At 41.5% G+C, this 18,730-nt stretch overlaps 1 protein-coding gene across 1 annotated transcript in view; it reads right to left on the minus strand.

The window, feature by feature from the left end:
* OXNAD1 (oxidoreductase NAD binding domain containing 1) overlaps positions 1–18,730 on the minus strand; it is a 66,529-nt gene that overhangs the window by 14,389 nt on the left and 33,410 nt on the right. Inside the window, exons 7-8 of the mRNA XM_069958708.1 lie at positions 16,791–17,033; positions 371–479 (exon numbers count right to left, since the gene is read on the minus strand). Of these exons, the coding sequence (XP_069814809.1) occupies positions 371–479; positions 16,791–17,033 (352 nt within the window). The remainder of the gene's footprint in view (positions 1–370; positions 480–16,790; positions 17,034–18,730) is intronic.

Genomic DNA, 18,730 nt, shown 5'->3' on the forward strand with positions numbered 1-18,730 from the left:
GCACAACGTAGGTTCCGTACCAATCACGGCCGTTGCAACAACGGCCATGATTAGTAAGGAACTTACGTTGTGTTAACATGGCCTTAAGGTGTGATAAACTGGATACATAAAAGGGTGATCTTTACATGTTGTAAACTGTTCAGCTTATTAAAAGGATTCTACATGGATCTCATAAAAGTGCATATCCTATAGCGGATAAATGAAATGTCTTTACTGTGCTAAAAATATTCAGAATTTGTCAAACACAAACTAAATTCTCTGCTGTTTCTCAACATTTCATAACCTAAGTGGCCTTTGCATTCCTGAATATTGTGTTCCAACAATTCATGGCGGATGTCTAAACTCTGTCCAGCCATAAGGACTCACTCACCAGTAATGAACGGCTGAAGTTCTGGACAGACTGGTGAACTCTGTTGCGTGACATGAAAGCTGCATGTCATTTTTCCAGGAAAGCTGTGCATCAAATTAAGAATGTTTTTCTGCAAGAAAAAAAGCAAATATAGAAAATCATTATTAGCGAGTGGCCTAAGGCCAAGGAAGAAAATATATAGTGGTCCCGGGAGTACAAATGAGTGCTATTTTTCTGACAGTGTACAATACAGATACCAGAATTGTGCCCACCGAAACAGATTTGTATTCATTGGAAGTAATCTACAGGGGGGGGGTTATGATTTTAGTATAAACCTAGAATCCTTCAAAGATGTTATCCCAAGATTAAAAGTTATCCCCTAGCCGACTGTTGGGGACCCCATTGAATACAAGAAGGTCACATTTTTTGATCCCATTGAAGAAATACTGTTTTCCTTTTTTTTTTTTTTTTTATAATATGTTAGCATACTCCTGTATCCTAAAATATTATGGTCAGCACAGACTGCTGTTAGGGCAATATTTTATGTATAATCCGTTTTTATTAACATTTATCATAAGAATGCACAAATGCTAAATTATATCGCTAGTAATAAAGATAACTCATGACAGGATGGTATTTTACAAATGTTATAAAATTGAACGTAGCAAAAATAAAACACACATTGCACAAATCTTTTTGCCTTTTTTTTTTCTACTGTAAAGATCCACATTATATTTTTGTCCACAATATTAGACCTCTCATAGCCTAAACTACTCCGGAAAAAGAAAAGGGGAATTAGAAACAGTACAAATAACATAGGAGGATGGGGCAATATTTTATGTGCCCTAACAGAAGACTGACTTGCTCCCCATTCGCTGTTGGTGCATGTAATAGAGGGGGTAAGAGCGGGGGCATGGGTTAAGAGGGGAGCTGACCGATGGGCTGCCCAAACGATCTTTAGCCCATAGGAGATAGTGGTGGTCTGCAGACTGTCACTATCATTATCTTGGTCATTTTGGTTCATACAGAAAGAAAACGATCAGCCATCGTTCATGTTGGCTGATTGTTGCCATTCTGCATGAGCTACTACACGAAAATTATCATCTGGAACAGCTGGTAATTGGCCGAGTACAGCCAATAATCGCTTTGTGTGATAGTACCCTTACTGAACAGAAAGCCCTGGGTGCTTTCTAGGTCCCCGGGACTGATTACAAAAGGGGAAACGTGATCTAGGGGGCAATCACCTTGGATAACGCAGTCATAAATCCTTGTGATCCAAGGGTTAGACAGCTGGGATAGGTGGTTCCTCCAATCCGGGCTGTACAGAGGAGGCTGCTCTAATAATTAATCTGTTACAAACAGTCCATTATAAGAGTAGGAGCGGACAGGGAGACGCAAACCCCTTCTATTGCAGCAACACCAAATGCTGTCACTGCAAACTGAGAACCGCAGAACCTAATGATTTTGGTGGGCAGATGTTAAAGGGTTTAAAAACTGTTGGGAATAGATGCAAAATGTATATTGGTAAATTGTATAGCTGTTTAATTCTTTAAAAAGAATAACCTTTGTCTGCTGAAGCCAGAATATCCCCTTTAAGCATTTTTTTTTTTCTCAACTAGTTTAATTCCCAATGTGACTCCCCAATAACTGAAGCAGAATTAGAGGAAGAATCAGCCACTGGGCGATTCCTTTAAGAAAGAAAACAAACAGGAGGCCAAGAGGAGAGAAAACAAAAGCTGCAGAACACAAGAGCACAGCTGGAACGAGGGGAAAGTGTTTATGCTGACAAAAAATGTAATTATTTCCTATTTGCAAAGCGCCACCCTATTCTGCTGTACAGTGCGGACGCATGTACATACGTGTTTGTTTTTACTGCAGGCAGGTTGGGTCAAGTGTAATGTGGTCTGCAAAAAATGGAGAAATTTAAGTGCACTGCACATAATTTACCTTCCTGAGTACTATCTGTAAAGGGAACATTTGCATTTTGAAAGCATTAATGCCGCTGATTTCCTCTCGTGTGCAGCTGTGAAGGTGGCAGAGGCGAAAACATTTCCACTGAAATTGAATGTAGGCAACAAATGAGCTGCAGAAAACAGTTTGTAGGCTTTTGTTCACACCATTTATTCCAGGCATAGCTTCTTCCTATCCCACTGGGCAGTACTTACACTCACAATAAAGCAAGCAGCCAGGCTGAGCTTTAGTCGATAATAAACACTAGCAGGCCATTGTTTACCGAATCCAATGCACTGTTCTAAATATGGAAAATGAACGGCTGACTTGGAAATTATGTTTCGTGTGATTTCACATTCTATTTCGGATATCAAGTTATTTGTTGCAGTCATCAATATCAAAAAACAGAACAAGGAAGCAAAAAATTGCTGTGGATTTTCCATGCAGATATGCGGACGTCAAATCCACAGCAGATAGTGTTGATAATGCTGTGGTTTCTCTGTAGTTATATTGAAATGCAGCCATAAAAAGCTCAACTTAATGGTTACCTAAATAACACACATCTGGCCCATATTGCACCAAAAAAAGTCTTACGTGACCACATTTTTTAGGCTATGTTCACATGCTGTAATACAACGCCATTGTAATACAGCACAGAGACCAGCCGCCATGTAGTAGTATCGGTTGTAGGAACATTATCTTTTTACTATTTGGATTGCAGGCACCTTTGGGTGTGCCCAAAATCCAATTGACCATTGACCATAGTGTAAAGTACGGCCGGGAGCTGTACTTTACACTGTATGCACAGACTATTTTCTACAGCCACTGTTTACCAAACTGCGGTCGTAGAACATGGACATGTCGGTCGTTGTCCCATTAAAATAAATGGGATTGTATTAAAGGGGTTGTCCAGCGAAAATCTTTTTCTTTCAGATCAACTGCTGTCAGAAAGTTATATAGATTGGTAATTTACTTCTATTAAAAAAATCTCAAGTGTTCCTGTCCTTGTTAGCTGCTGTATGTCATGCAGGAAATGTTGTTTTATTTTCATTCACAGTTCTCTCTGCTGACATCTCTGGTTGAGACAGGAACTATCCAGAGAAGAGGTTTTCTATATAGAAAACCTCTCCTGCTCTGGACAGTTCCTGTCTCAGCCAGAGATGTAAGCAGAGAGCACTGTGTCAGACTGAAAATAAAACAACATTTCCTGCATGACATACAGCAGCTAACAAGGACAGGAACACTTGAGATTTTTTTAATAGAAGTACATTACCAATCTATATAACTTTCTGACAGCAGTTGATTTAAAAGAAAAAGATTTTTGCTGGACAACCCCTTTAATTTAATTAACAACAGTCATTTAAAGAACGGCCGTTGTTAATAGAATTAATACATTGTATGGCCGTAGCCTTAATATACTTTCTGGCGTAAAACTAACAGATGATGCAAACTTATGCTGCGTTTACACGTAACGATTATCGTGCGAATTTGCGCAATAACGATCGAAATTGAACGATAATCGTATGTGTAAATGCAGTGAGTGATCAAACGACGAGCGAGAAATCGTTAATTTTGATCTTTGAACATGTTCTCAAAACGTCGTTGACTGTTTGCAAAAAATTTGCAGATCGTTCCGTGTAAACAGTCGTTCGCCGATTTAACCAATGTGTGAGATAGGATTAAGCGATCGCAAAACGAATTTTCCGTACGATATATCATACCGTCTAAACGCTGATCGTTATGAAAAAAAAACAAAAAAAAAAAAAACGTTACTCCGACATCGTTAATCGTATGATTGGGCCAATTATCGTTTTGTGTAAACGCTGCATAAGGCACAGGTGTCAAATAAAATTTTGCGGCCCTCCCGCTGTTGCAAGACTAAAATTCCCATAATGCCTGGACAGCTAAAGCTTTGGCTGTCCAGGCATGATGGGAATTGTAGTTTTGCAACAGACAGACGGCCGCAAAATTTTAACTAAACTCCAAAAAGAGAAACATGTTGCAGTTCCCAGAGGGCAGTGTTATCAATGGCTGCCAATAATTGCATGAAAAAGTAGTGATTTGGGGTAGTAGCGCACTTTCTCCTGATCGGTGTGAACACCTGAAAAAAACCTGTGGCATATCAAAATTAGTTTTTTTGTTTTGTTTTTTTGTTTAGTTTTTTATGTGACAGGTACACTCAGCTAAAAAAAAATAATTTAAATTAATTCTTATCATACATGTTTCTATATACACACACTAACATTATGTAAGGGTGCTATTACACGGGCCGATGGGGGCCCGATAATAACTGTAAACAAGTGCCGATCTGCTAGATCGGCGCTCGTTTACTGGGCCTATTACACGGCCCGATTATCATTTAACAAGGGCTGCAGGGACATTGTTACCGATGACCCTGCAGCCCTTGCTTAAAGCGTAACTGTCATATTTTTTTTATTGCAGAAATCAGTAGTATAAGCGATTTTAAGAAACTCTGTAATAGGTTTCATCAGCCAAAAAAGCCTCCTTCTGTACTCAAGAAGCAATTTTCCAGCCTCCTCCCCTGACTTCTTATCTGTGCATTATCAGGCAAATCCGTCTTCATTACAGAGAAGCCAGTGAAGACGGGTTCTGCTCTCTCCATTGTAAGCCTATGAAGGGGGGAGGGGCTGAGGGAGATGAGGGAGCAGGAAGAGGTGACATGAAGGTCAGCTGTTTGTAGACTGTCTGGGCACCTAAACCGCAGGATTCAGAGGTCAGAAAGGTCAGTGCTTATCTATGAACTTACTGAGAGAAGATTGCAGGGTGTTGTGCTGTGCAGGACTGCTCCGTGCTCAGTCACTCCTAACAGCCCCTCCCCTCTCCATAGCCACATAATGGAGAGAGAAATCCTGCTTCATTTGATGTGAGGGGGGAGGCTGGGAGATTGCTTTTATAGTACAGAAGGAAACACTTTTGGTTTATAAAACCTATTACAGATTTTCCTAAAATCGCTTGTACTATTGATTTTTAATGTTTTCAAAAAAATGGCCCTGAAATGACAGTTACGCTTTAACTTTATACATTACCTGTCCAGGCTGCAGGGCTCCTCTTGAGGTCTTCTCCCTGGGTCCCGCGCGCTCCAGCTTCAGAGTGGCCTGTCTCAGCTGACAGGCCGCTCAGCCAATCACTGGCTGCGGCGGTCCCGGACAGTGATTGGCTGAGTGGCCTGTCAGCTCAGACAGGCCACTCTGAAACTGGAGCGTGAGGGACCCGGGAAGATGACCACAAGAGGAGCCCTGCAGCCTGGATAGGTAATGTATATCGTCAGCCGCGCATCGCTATTACACGTAGCGATGCGCGGGCGGCACCCGACAATTATAGGTTCATACCTATATCAACGATCAGCCATTGTCATCGGCTGATCATTGTATTTACTACACGGAGTGATACTCTTTCTGTGTAATAGTACCCCTACACAAACTGCAATATAAAACTTAGATATCCCCCATAAGGTCTGATCTACTAATAGATGGAGGACCAGATATCCAGCACAAGGAGTGTATTGTGTTCTTAGTGCTTTGGCTTTGTACAGTACATCAGAGGTGTATTTATTCATGCATTGTGCAGAGATCTAAATAACTGCTGTCTGTGTTGGTTTGTTGTTGCTTAGCATTAGCAAAAGTTCGTTTCTTTTCTTCTTTATATAAAAAACAAAGAGAAAAGCATTCATAATTATTCTGCGACTTACAAGGTGAGATATCATGGTGTGCCAATTTGTAGGGCAAAGAAACAAAGGCACATTACTGTTTTAATTTACATGCAGAGAAACCTTCATTTAGGATATTATTTCCTACATACAAATAAAAAAATACAAAACAACATAAAAAATATGCAGGTTTACAATGCAGCATGGTGGCTAAGAGGTTTGCGCTGTTCATACTGCAGCTATAATTTCTTTATCTCATACAACCACGTACGGTGGCCACACACAGCTGATGGGAGCAGTTTGTTGAACTATTGTCTGGTGAACAATTGCTTCATCAGTACAGACACATGTACATTTTAGTGCATATAGGCCATTAGAGTTGTTTAAAGTACCATATTTAGTACTATATTTTTCACTTAAAAAAAAAAAAAAAAAACTTTTTAGAAAGAAAAAAAATCTTGCTAAAAAGTGCATGCTTCTTAAAATCTGCCTGGTCTGCTTCCCTAATTTTTAAGCAAAGCGATGTTATGGCAATGTAGCAGAGGTGTGTGAGTGTGTGTCTGTTTATTGGTTTAGTAGCACTGTGTGTGTCTGTGGGTATGTTTATGTAGCAGAGCTGTGTGTTTCTTTGTTGGAGAGCTGTTTGTGTATAGTAATGAAGCAGAGATGTGTATGTGTCTGTATACTGATGTGTGTCTATATGTATGCTTATGTAGCAGAGCTGTGTGTGTATATGATGTAGCAGAGCTCAGTAAGTATGATGCAGAATGGCTGTGTGTCTATTGTGCATGCAGTAGAGTGGTGTATGTGTGGGTATAATGTAATGCACAATGTACTTTGAAACCTTCACTGCATTAATCCCTTCACTGCCTTAGACAATAAGGGAATTTTATTAACATGGAATATTTTTCCAACAGTTTCTAAACCAAGGGTGTGTCTTATAGTTAGGTGCACCTTATAATGCAAAAAAACTTACATCCCAGAACAGCTTAACTTTTCCATGGATCTCTGTCCTTGCTATTGCCATGCAACCCAGCACACACTTTCCCCCAATTCCCCTTGCGTGCAGGTTAAGTGAAGACCAACTGCCAGTACTTCCTAAACACTGATGGACTGAACATGCCTGACCTGCCTTAGTGGGTCATAACGAATGTCTTGTTTTTAGCCATCATAATAAGATACAATACTATCTAATACAGTGGTGCCTTGGATTACGAGCATAATTCGTTCAGGGACTGTGCTTGTAATCCAAATCCACTCTTAAACCAAAGCAAACTTTCCCATAAGGAATCATTGAAATACAGATAATTGGTTCCACACCTCAAAAATAATGAAAATGGAAAACAAATGAAACAAACATTTTTAAACAGCAGAATATGTGATATTATAAGTTACTGTACAGTATAACAATCAGCATGTATAATCTATAGTAAGTGCATAACCCTGAACAACAGCAGCAGTTTGTAGATCGAGGATGGAGCTGCAGATCCCCATAATGCAGTAGTGTAGTACAACAGGCTAGAATGGAGAAGCAGGGCTGCTGTCAGAGGTCTGTGTGGTCACATAACAACAATGGGGAAGGGGGTGTGTTCAGCATGGACCAATCAGGACTAACAGACACTGCAGGGAGCATAAAGAATGAGCAGGGTATATGTGAGCACATACATGCAGCGCTCTCTGCCCGGGGAGAGAGGAGTTACAGCTATAAAGAGATTACCTCCATAGTCCTGTCCCCAGATGTAAGCCCCAGCCTGAAGTGGATATGCTATGATTTGGAAGGTGAGGGAGATTTCCTGGGTCAGAGTACAGTACTGTAGACCATCCTGTGCAGACCATGTCCCTCTCACACTCCCCCTCCCACACAGTACAGGGAGCTCTTAAACCAAAACAATGCTCTTAAACCAAGTCACAATTTTGAAAAACTGTGAGCTCTTAAACCAAGTTACTGTTAAACCAAGGAACCACTGTATAAGTTCTTGAATTGTGCAGAGAAGCGGAAGACCAATATAGAACAAGTGGATGTGCTGCCACATGTTTCTTTTTTTGGGGTACATTCTTTAAGCAATCATATTTTTATATTCTGTTTACTTATCTAATTTACAGAGCATGACTAAGCACGTCTCAGCTTTACTGCCTTAAAGGAAAACTCCGGCCAAAAGTATTTTCTAATATGTTATTACTTATGGAAAGTTATGGGAAATGCACATACAGGGCTATTTCCCTTTAGTAGCTCATGGAGACTTAAAATTCTCTAAAATACTGTGACGTCACGAATCAGGGTGTAATTCCTATAGAGTGGCCAGCAGGGGGTGCAGTATATATAGCAGCCTATGGACTTTATTGAAGTCTATGGGAGATGTAATGTGTAATGTAATGTAATCTACCCTTTATTGGTACACTATGTTTATGGGATAATTTGGGAAGCAAGGACATTTGCTCCCCAAATGGAAGGCACCGAGCAGGGAGGGAGAGAGGTAGGTGCATCTAACTACCTCCTCTCTCCCTCCCTGCTTGGTGCAGTGGTAGAGGTAAGCACACCTACTCCTCCCATCATCTGCTCATAGTATGCTGGGGGTGACATCCTGGACCGAATCGGCAGGACACGGGGGCGGCAGTGATCTGGCAGTCTGATATTGGCACTGGCAGGGAAGTAAGTTGTGCGGCTGTGGGGAAAGCAGGGAGGCTGGAGGGTTGGTGATGGGGTGATGAGAGGGCAGGAAGTTTACCGGTGGCGAAAGTGTGGGGTGGATGGGGGCCAGATTTATGAGCGCTGCGGCAGGTGTGGGGTCGGTGGTGGGGACTGTCTGCTGAGGGGGGCTTGGTGCTGGGGATCTCCTTTAACTAATCCTACCATCATCTGCTCAAACTATGAGCAGATGATGGGAGTAGTAGTAGTGCTTATCTGTCCCACTGCACCAAGCAGGGAGGGAGGAGGTAGTTTGATGCACCTACCTCTCTCCCTCCCTTCTCGGTGCCTTCCATTTGGGGAGCAAATGGTCTTGCTCCCTAAATTATCCCATAAACATAGTGTACCAATAAAGTGTAGATTACACTACATTACACATTACATCTCCCATAGACTTCAATAAAGTCCATAGGCTTCAATATATACTGCACCCCCTGCTGGCCACTCCATAGGAATTACACCCTGATTTGTGAATCACTGTATTTCAGAGAATTTGAAATCTCCATGATCTACTAAATTAAGGAAAATAGCCCTATATGTGCATTTCCCTTAATTAATGTACATTAGGAATTCGTTTAACTTTCCATAAGAAACAACATATTAAAAAATACTTTTGGCCCGACTTCTCCTTTAACACTCCATTACCAATGCTACACTGACACTTATTAGGCAATGATAGAAGGTGAGATTATACAAATGTGATAAGATGGTGTAGGAGCAATGGACAGACATAATGGCAAAGCTAAAGCATGCTGTATTGTACATCTTCTTACGATTTAAAGGGGTAGTGCGGCGTTTCAAAATTATTCACTAAATAACACACATTACAAAGTTATACAGTTATGCTCAGCCAATCGCGGCTGAGCAGCTAATGACGCGGCAGAGGGGGGCCGGCATGAGGGATGGATGGAGCGGTTCAATCGGCCTCCCGAAGATGACATCATTATCCCAAGATGGCGGACGGGGGTCGACACGAATCAGGTGAGTATAGTGCATCACACTTCCGGGTCTAGCGTGGGTGGGTGGGTGCTACGGACACGGGGAAGGGGGCCATTCACTAACATAACATACATTACAATGTTGTATAACTTTGTAATGTGTGTTATTTAGTGAATAATTTTGAAATGCCGCACTACCCCTTTAAGGGGTTATGTTTATCCCCGAGAGGTGTGACATAAAGATGTGAAGAGTTTTACAAGCCATTCATGCTCTACTGGAAATTTTGTGAAGAAAGTATATGCAAAGCAGCTCTCCCATACAGGCAGCTTTTTCTTAAAGTCCGGGTCTGCCTCCTCTAGGAGTCTTAACATATGACTGGGAATGTATGTCAAGCCAGAGATCTCCCCTAAAGGAAATTAAAGGAAATTAAACATTTCTGCGGACAGGGTGCAGAGGAGCAAAAACCTCAAAACCTGCAGATGGGTATTCTTTCCTACTAGAGAGCTCTCTGACTTGGTATATATCCCCAGTCATGTTGTAAGACTCCTAGCTGGAGTAAGACACTGACTTATATACTTATATAAAAGGTGGTTTGAGAGCTGATTTACATACCCTTTCTTCTAACCAGTTAAGAAATGTCTGAGATTGACAGCCTGAGCAGTAACATGTGCAAGCAATTACAATGGGAAAGATACGAGGGAGGCATTTCTAACCATGTGCCTTAGTACATCTGTAGGACAATGAACTTAAGATTTGACCCTGGCCAAGTGCATCAGCATCAACCTGCCATTCTTGTGTTTAACAAAAAAAATTTATAATTTATCAAAAGAAATGACAACTATGGCTGTCCTTAATGTACCAGAAACATATGAAACATCTGTTCCCAGGCTGGCTTACACGCCCTTGGATGCACTTCTGACGTGCTGGGAGGTCTGCTATCCAGCTGCGACATTTTTGGTAAAGGTGTGAGTGCGGCCGGGGCTGGGGGATATCGTGCGGCCGGGGGTGATCAGTGCTGCTGAGGGGGCGATCGGGGCAGCAGGGGGGCGGCCAGGCTATACATTACCGCGATTTTGTCTGCCATTGAAAGAATAGGGTTGGGATCCGCAGCGAGTCTCGCTGCAAATACGCAGCGAGAGGACTCGCTGCGGATCCGGCAAGTGTGTTTGTCCCCTAAGGCTGGGTTCACACTACGTATATTTCACTCAGTATTGTGGTCCTCATATTGCAACCAAAACCAGGAGTGGATTGAAAACACAGAAAGGATCTGTTCACACAATGTTGAAATTGAGTGGATGGCTGCCATTTAATGGCAAATATTTGCTGTTATTTTAGAACAACAGCTGTTATATTGAAATAATTGCAGTTATTTTCTGTTATATGGCAGCCATCCACTCAATTTCACCATTGTGTGAACAGATCCTTTCTGTGTTTTTAATCCACTTATGGTTTTGATTGCAATATGAGGACCACAATACCGACTGAAATATATGTAGTGTGAACCCAGCCTAAGGAACAAAGCTATCATTGGGTATTGTGTGATATAGTGGTGCTCTACTCAAGGACCCAACATGATTTATTTTTGGTTGATCTCCTAAGAGGTATGGTCATTCATGTGAATGAATCCCTACTTATGCCAGACAAAATAATCAACTCCTCTGTTTAATTGAAAAAATTCTTTCACCATGGCAAAGGCATAGCAGGAAAAGAAATTTTTGCAGAGTATAAACCTTTCAAGCGGAACATCATATGGTACTGTCGCAACATTGATGACTTCTTGTTAACGTATGGTCGTAATGTGGCATCCAACCTCTATTTCTCTATTACATAAGTTCCAATTACCTCAAAGTTAATGGGATCATTCTCTGCGTCTCAGGTTGATATCCTTGACCCGTGCCTCACAGAAAATCCTAATACTGCTGAAGTTGTAGCCAATTTGTATATGAAACATTCGGATGACAACATTATTTTCCAAGCAACTAGCTGCTATCTAAAACATACAACTATGGCCATCGCCACAGGAAAGTATTTCAGAGCCAAAGACACTTGGCCTTGCAAGGGGGATTTTACTAAACAGAGCTTAGGGATTGATAGATAATTACCAAAAATGCTGGTATGCATAATGGATGTTAGAGACAGACACCTCTCCAAAATATTGTTCATGACTTTTGAAAACTAAAAGAATTTTTTTTTTACAGATTCTCTATACCCTACATTACATAATTTGGTGAGAAAGTCAAGGGTGTGGATGTGGAGCAAAATAAAAATAAAAACATGTCTAAAATCAATTTAATCCTTAAGGGTATGTTCACACTTACCGGATCCGCAGCGTATTTTCTGCTGTGGTCCGAAGCGTATCCGCAGCAGATTTCATTTAAATAACTGAACACAGCATCAAATTTGCACCATCAAATCTGCTGCGGATCTGCTGCAGATCCTGTAGGTGTGAACTCACCCTAAAATGACCACAATGCTACCTAAGCTATCGGCATCATGTTATAGAGCAGAAGGAGCTGAGCAGAATGATATATATCTTTATGGGAAAAGGTATGACTTGTAATTTATTGATTAAAATCTCTGATGTTTCTATGCTAAAGAGTCCAGTCCCCTGAGTGACACCGCCCATTAAATAGCATTGTCTTGGTGACAGGTTCCCTTTAATTGCTATAGTCTCCACGTGTTGTATTGCATCCTGTGTACCCAGTACTATATAAACTATGTGTCTAGAGCTGCTACGCATTTTGTTCACAAACATAATGGAGGAATGAATTCTTTATCTTTCTTTGGGTACAACTTGTTTCCAAACTAGTAAAAGGCAAAGATGAGAAAGGAGATATATTTTATCAGCTACTGTGCAGTCACTTCAAGTGTAATTGCTGTTATTTCACAATGTAACCCAGCATTTTGCCCAATATTTCAATTCCACTAGTTATGTAAGTCTGTTATGTAAGCTTGCTGTATGTCCCATACTAAAAAGGTTAATTATTAAAGTACATAGGGCATGCCCCTTATGGGTAACATCAGTTCAATTTTGGTTTTAAAGGGAACCTGTCACCCCCCATGCCGGGGTGACAGGCTCCCGACCCCCTGCTACAGCCCCCTATACTCACCTGATCCCGCTTTTGGATCCGGTCGGGTCACGGAGATCTCAGCCGCTGCAGCCCGGCGCGCGCGCTGTGAGATGAGTCCAACACTCATACAGAATGACGGAGAGTCCAGCGCTCCGTCATTCTCTATGAGTGTTGGACTCATCTCTCAGCGTGCGCGCCGGGCTGCAGCGGCTGAGATCTCCGTGACCCGACCATCTCCAGAAGTGGGACCCGGCGCGATCAGGTGAGTATAGGGGGCTGTAGCAATGGTTTAAGTCAGGGTCTTCTAAACCATTTACTATATAGGTCCAGCCAATCTACACTGACTCTAGGACTATCAAACACATTCTATCGCGTAGTGCCAAATATCACCTATATTACTCCAACAGCTCCAACCAAATACCAACATCCCCACAAATGAAGAATTAATGGGCCTGCAATAGGGCCACTATAAATGCAATGAAGTCTTCTTTTTCCCAGTAGGTATCCTCCTGGGAAGCCCCTAAACTCCATATGGTGGTGCACATTTAAGCCAGAGTAGATTCCATAAAAAGGGAACTTTTAAACAGCTTTTTGGCAAAAAGCTGTTAAAGAGTTTCTCAAGAAACTATACCGATAAATGACACAGAAAATTCATAAATTCCTCTAGCCCTCGGGACTTGGTGCGTCCTGATCTGCTTATATTAAATACTACTTCCCCAGTGGTAAATCAACACCACCTGTCCCCTATTTCATACCACTTTCCAAATCCCCAGCCCCAAGAATGTTTGTTAACGTTAATGCAGAGCTGGCATTATCAGTGCAGTGTTTGCTTCAAATCCCTGGTGTTTGTTGACTCCCCACACAGGTAGGAACTCTGCTCCATAGACATTTGGTGAACTGCTCCTCACATTTGAAGAAGCATTGGTTTAGGTCATGCTGTGAAATACTCAAAAGAACACTGCAGAGACACGATCACGTGTCTCGACATCAGTGAACTAGCCAGACCTTCCTCAGGGAAGGACCAACCAAGCCAAGGAATGTCTCCAATTAAGGAAATCACCTAAGCAAGGTATCCATCCACAGACATTGGAGACAATTGGAGACATTCCTTGGCTTGGATGTTCCTTCCCAGAGGAAGGTCTGGCTAGTTCACTGACGTCGAGACACGTGATGGTGTCTCTGCAGTGTTCTTTTGAATATTTGATTTCCCAGGGGGCAATGTTCTAGAATACACTGACGTTGAGACATGTGATGGTGTCCCTGCGGTGTTTTGGTTGATCTCACTGAGGTCAACCAGCGTCCTTTTGCATGCACTTACTAGTCATTGCTCCCACTAGCCCGAAACCTACTCCACACTGATGAGGGGCAAAAACCCCGAAACAGCTGTCTGTGAATTGATACCGTGCTTAGGTGGTTTCCTTAATTGGAGACATTCCTTGGCTTGGTTGTTCCTTCCCGGAGGAAGGTCTGGCTAGTTCACTGACGTCGAGACACGTGATGGTGTCTCTGCAGTGTTCTTTTGAATATTTGACTTCCCAGGGGGCAATGTTCTAGAATACACTGACGTTGAGACACGTGATGGTGTCTCTGCGGTGTTTTGGTGTATCTCCGTAAGGTGAACCAGCTTCCTTTTGCATGCTGTGAAATACGTCCAATGCATCTGTATAACAGTCTTCTAACATGCCAATGTCAAGATTGAATAGTTATAGATATTATCCTAAATGACATGCAACTGGTTGTTGGATGAGGCATGAAACTAAAAACGAAATCTTAAAACTACATAAACTAATGATCAGTTCATCCATATTCTACAACATCCTGGATCTAATTCAACCAGGTGGTCATGTGACGTAAACCCCATTGGAGGCTCTGAACACAAATGTGCACAGGGGCTTAATAATAATACTGCTCTAAGTTGCATCCAAAACAGGAGTAGCCAAGCTGCTTTTAAATAGTGCAATGGTAGCTGTAAAACAAAATTAGCATCTAAAAGCGAGCAATCCTTTATTTTCTCTTAGGCAGGGATGGGATGGGCTCAGATACACATCACTGCTCTCTTAAGCACTTCTACATCTGCATTAAAGATGATGACTCTCGGAGGAAAATGTCAGACATGCTCTGCTATTCCTCTAACCTATGGTACTCATACACTGCAGCAGCTGTACATATGAACCATTTCTTTAGAGGCCAATGATCTGAATGCTAATATTGTCCCCTTTAATCACCATTGTAAAGAACACATCCTCCTGGAACGTTTCTCCTAGAAAACAAAAAGTAGTATCTGTTGGCTGTCTCTGCTGTCATGTCTCTAAACCTTTATAAATATTCTTCTGTCTCCCACATCATTTTCTATACCTAAATAGGATATCTACATTTCTCTGTAGGAAAACAACTATCCTCCACAGACATCAAGCCTGATGTATTAGTTATACATGCCTCACATCTATCTTTTTATTCCTCTTGCTCAATCCATTGCTTAGTTCTGCTTCATTTATCTAAAAACTTGATTTTTACCTCACCACTGATTCTGTGTAAACACCAACCCTGCCCCTAAGGCCCAGTTTACACTGAGCAAAAATGGCGGAATTCTGTGGCGAAGCTCTCCACCGTGCTCGGCTTCCTGCAGTATCTCTATGGGAGGGCGCGTGCCTCCGCTTCCTCCCCTCTCCGCTCAAAGGATTAACATGTCAATTCTTGGAGCTGAGAGCGGCGGCAGCGGAGGTGTGCGCCCCCCCCCCAATAGAGATACTGCAGGACACAATGTGGCGGGATTCTGCGGAGGAGAGCTCCGCTGCAGAATTCCACTGTTTTTGCTCATTGTGAACTGGGCCTAATAGTTTCTTGATTTGATTACTGTAACCCACCACTAGTTGGCACTCCTCTAAACAGGCTGGCTCTTTCTTTTCACAGATTACCAATTTCAGGAAGAATTCAATCCAAGTTCTCCTACTAATCCACAATGTCACATATCTCTGCTCTTATCTCCGTCTCCCCAATAATCTGCAACTTTCATCCTCCCTCATAATATCCCCTCATTTTCATCTTCAGGCCTTTTTCTGGGCTACAATTATTCTGTAAAACCATTACAAGTGTGCCTATCATTTCCACTTTTAAAGACACTCTATCAATAGGTTTATGCTGTCCTATCTATGGGCAACATAAAGTAATGACAGAGAAGCTGAACAGAATAATGTATCACTTCCATCACTTACTACTGATGTAAGTGATCCCCTCCTTGGTTGAACTTGATGGACATGTGTCTTTTTTCCACCGTATTGACTATGTAACTATGTAACTACTGTTCAGCAGATTCAGAGATATCCTCCTGAATAACAAGGACTCTATGCACCACCCACTAGTTCTATCCATTCTATGTGTGTACTTATTACTCCTCAATATTCATGAGCACTTTTACTTGTGTGCTTTCTTCCTAGTTGTAAGGGCCGTATTACACGGCCCAATGAGCAGTGTAAGCGAGCGCCGATCTGTTATACCTACCCATGCTCTCCCTGTGTCCTGGGACTTTTTCCATGCTCCCTGCAGCCACCTCTGACAGCCCGCTAAGCCAACCACTGACCAAGGCAGGACATCCCCATGGTCAGCCACTGGCTGAATGGCTTGTCAGTAAAGATTTGTGGGCAGAAGTGTGAGAAGCAGGAAACATGGGGTAAAGACTGCATGACACCGGGGGAGCCTGAACATGTAAGTATAAACTTTATTATTTCCTTACAGTGTCATCAGCCACGCATCGCTATTACACGGTCAGCAGCCGAAGATTTTTGAACTTGCTAAAAGACAACAATCATCTGACTCTTCTACTGATCGTCGTCTGTATAAGACGGAGCGATAATCTGCCGATTACTGTTCTGTGTAATAGGACCCTAAGCCCAGCAGAATATGTTGGTGACATACAAATATTATTTTAATTCCTACTATGGAGCACAGGATGGAAACAAATTAGAAATCACTCATAGTGACAGGTTTGTGTAATACAGAAGGGGGCATATAAGGCACATGGCATCTAGTCATCATTACAAATAATCTCTCAGGAAGCTTTTACTGGTCTGTGTTTTCTTTTTTTCTTCATCGACCACAAAATGTGCTAAGAAGTTTATCAATAGAAATTACCTTGAACAGTAACTCACTGGTGTTCTTGGCACAATAATAGAGCTTTACACTCCCCATTTGGAAGCCTTTGCCCGTTGTCTCTAGGGTCTTGTGAAGGTCAGCAACATGTAAGAGTATTGAAAACAAGGGATTGATTCCTACTCCACCAGCTATTAAGACCAGATCCACAGGAGAGTCAGATGCTTGAGGATCAAAGAAGAACTCTCCCCCCACTCGTAGAGCTACTTCTGAGCCGAGAGAACACTGCGATAAAGAGGAAAAGCAATAATAATGAACACCAACATGAGCAATGAAATAGATACCAAGAATACAAATAAACCAACACAAATGTATACAGCAACATCATTCATACAATAAAAGATGAAAACATCACGCATTGCGTGTATAAAAACACTAGTAAATAACATAAAAAGGAGAGGTGTGCTCAATATATGCACTCATCTCATTACACTGATCAATAAAAGCCATCAGGAAAAAAGAAATCCCCAATTGTATATTAAATGAATGCACAAAGTCTGATCCGGGCACAGAGAAATAAACACTGCATAAATAGCTGACAGAATTCAGTTTTATACAATGAGTATTAAATTATTTTTCTTGTTTTCGTCCCCCCTACTGATCACTGCTTCAGATATAAAAATGCAAGATACATTCCAGGGATAGACAATCTGTACCCTGTAATGTGAAGAATTGGCATGGCAGCAGTAAACACTTGGCAAAGCAGTTCATTGGCATGACCATGCTGGTTCCATGCTATTCTGAGCTTTGCTACTCTGCGGCTTGCCTGCTCTCCACCATACAAAACAAGGATGTTTATTAATATGCATTACTGAATATATTGTGCGAGGAGCCAAACATCATACATAAAGGACAGACAGTGATCTAAGGAAGAAAGGTGAGAATACACAACATCGAGGCAGAACAGGACTTCATTGAATATGTACAAATGAATGCATACATTTAGTATTTAAAACTCCTATTTATCCCCGTCATAGCATATCTGCTCTCAACATGACAAATGCTATTTTTTCCCAACAAATATTTACACAGATTATTTCCTTTACAGTTCACTATATCAACATTCCTGTGGGTCAGGAGTTTACATACAGCAACAAACAATGTCATGGCTTTAGAAGCTTCTGATGGGCTTACTGACATCATGTAAGTTCATTGGAGGTGTACCGAGACAGTATTTTAACGCCCTTTTTTGCCTCTTAAAAAATCAACAGAAACCAGGAAGGACTTTAGAAAAAATAATATCCAACTCCTCAATTTTTAGTTTTCAAATGCCTTAAGGTATCATGTTTATTTGTTAAAATGATATTGTCCATGTTGAGCCCCTATAACACGGGACCATTGTCGTGTGGAAAATCATTCTATGGTTCGAATTTAAACCATAATCGTCCTGTGTAGCTTCAGGCAAATATCTGAAAATTGTTTGTGTGTTGTTGATCGTTGATTTAGATCTGACTTTATAATCAATATTAATCATTCGCTGTAATTCCACAATCATTCGCTGCAATTCCACAATCATTCGCTGCAATTCCACAATCATTCGCTGCAATTCCACAATCATTTGCTGCAATTCCACAATCGTTCACTGTAATTCCGCATTGTTAATCCTTAAAAATCACTTTGTCTAATAGGACCCTTAGGGTACCTTTACACAGAGAGATTTATAACAGATTTTTTTTAAGCCAAAGACAGGAGCAGACTAATAAACAGAGAACAGGTCATAAAGGAAAGTCTAAGATTTCTCCTCTTTTCAAATCCATTCCTGGCTTTGGCTTCAAAAATCTGTCAGATAAATCTCTCTGTGTAAAGGCACCCTTAGACAGGGTTCACACACAGCATTTTCAGTCAGTATTGTGGTCCTCATATTGCAACCAAAACCAGGAGTGGTTTGAAAACAAAGAAAGGATCTGTTCACACAATGTTGA

The sequence above is a fragment of the Dendropsophus ebraccatus genome, chromosome 2 (assembly GCF_027789765.1).
Source record: "Dendropsophus ebraccatus isolate aDenEbr1 chromosome 2, aDenEbr1.pat, whole genome shotgun sequence".
In the NCBI taxonomy this organism is placed as follows: Eukaryota; Metazoa; Chordata; class Amphibia; order Anura; family Hylidae; genus Dendropsophus; species Dendropsophus ebraccatus.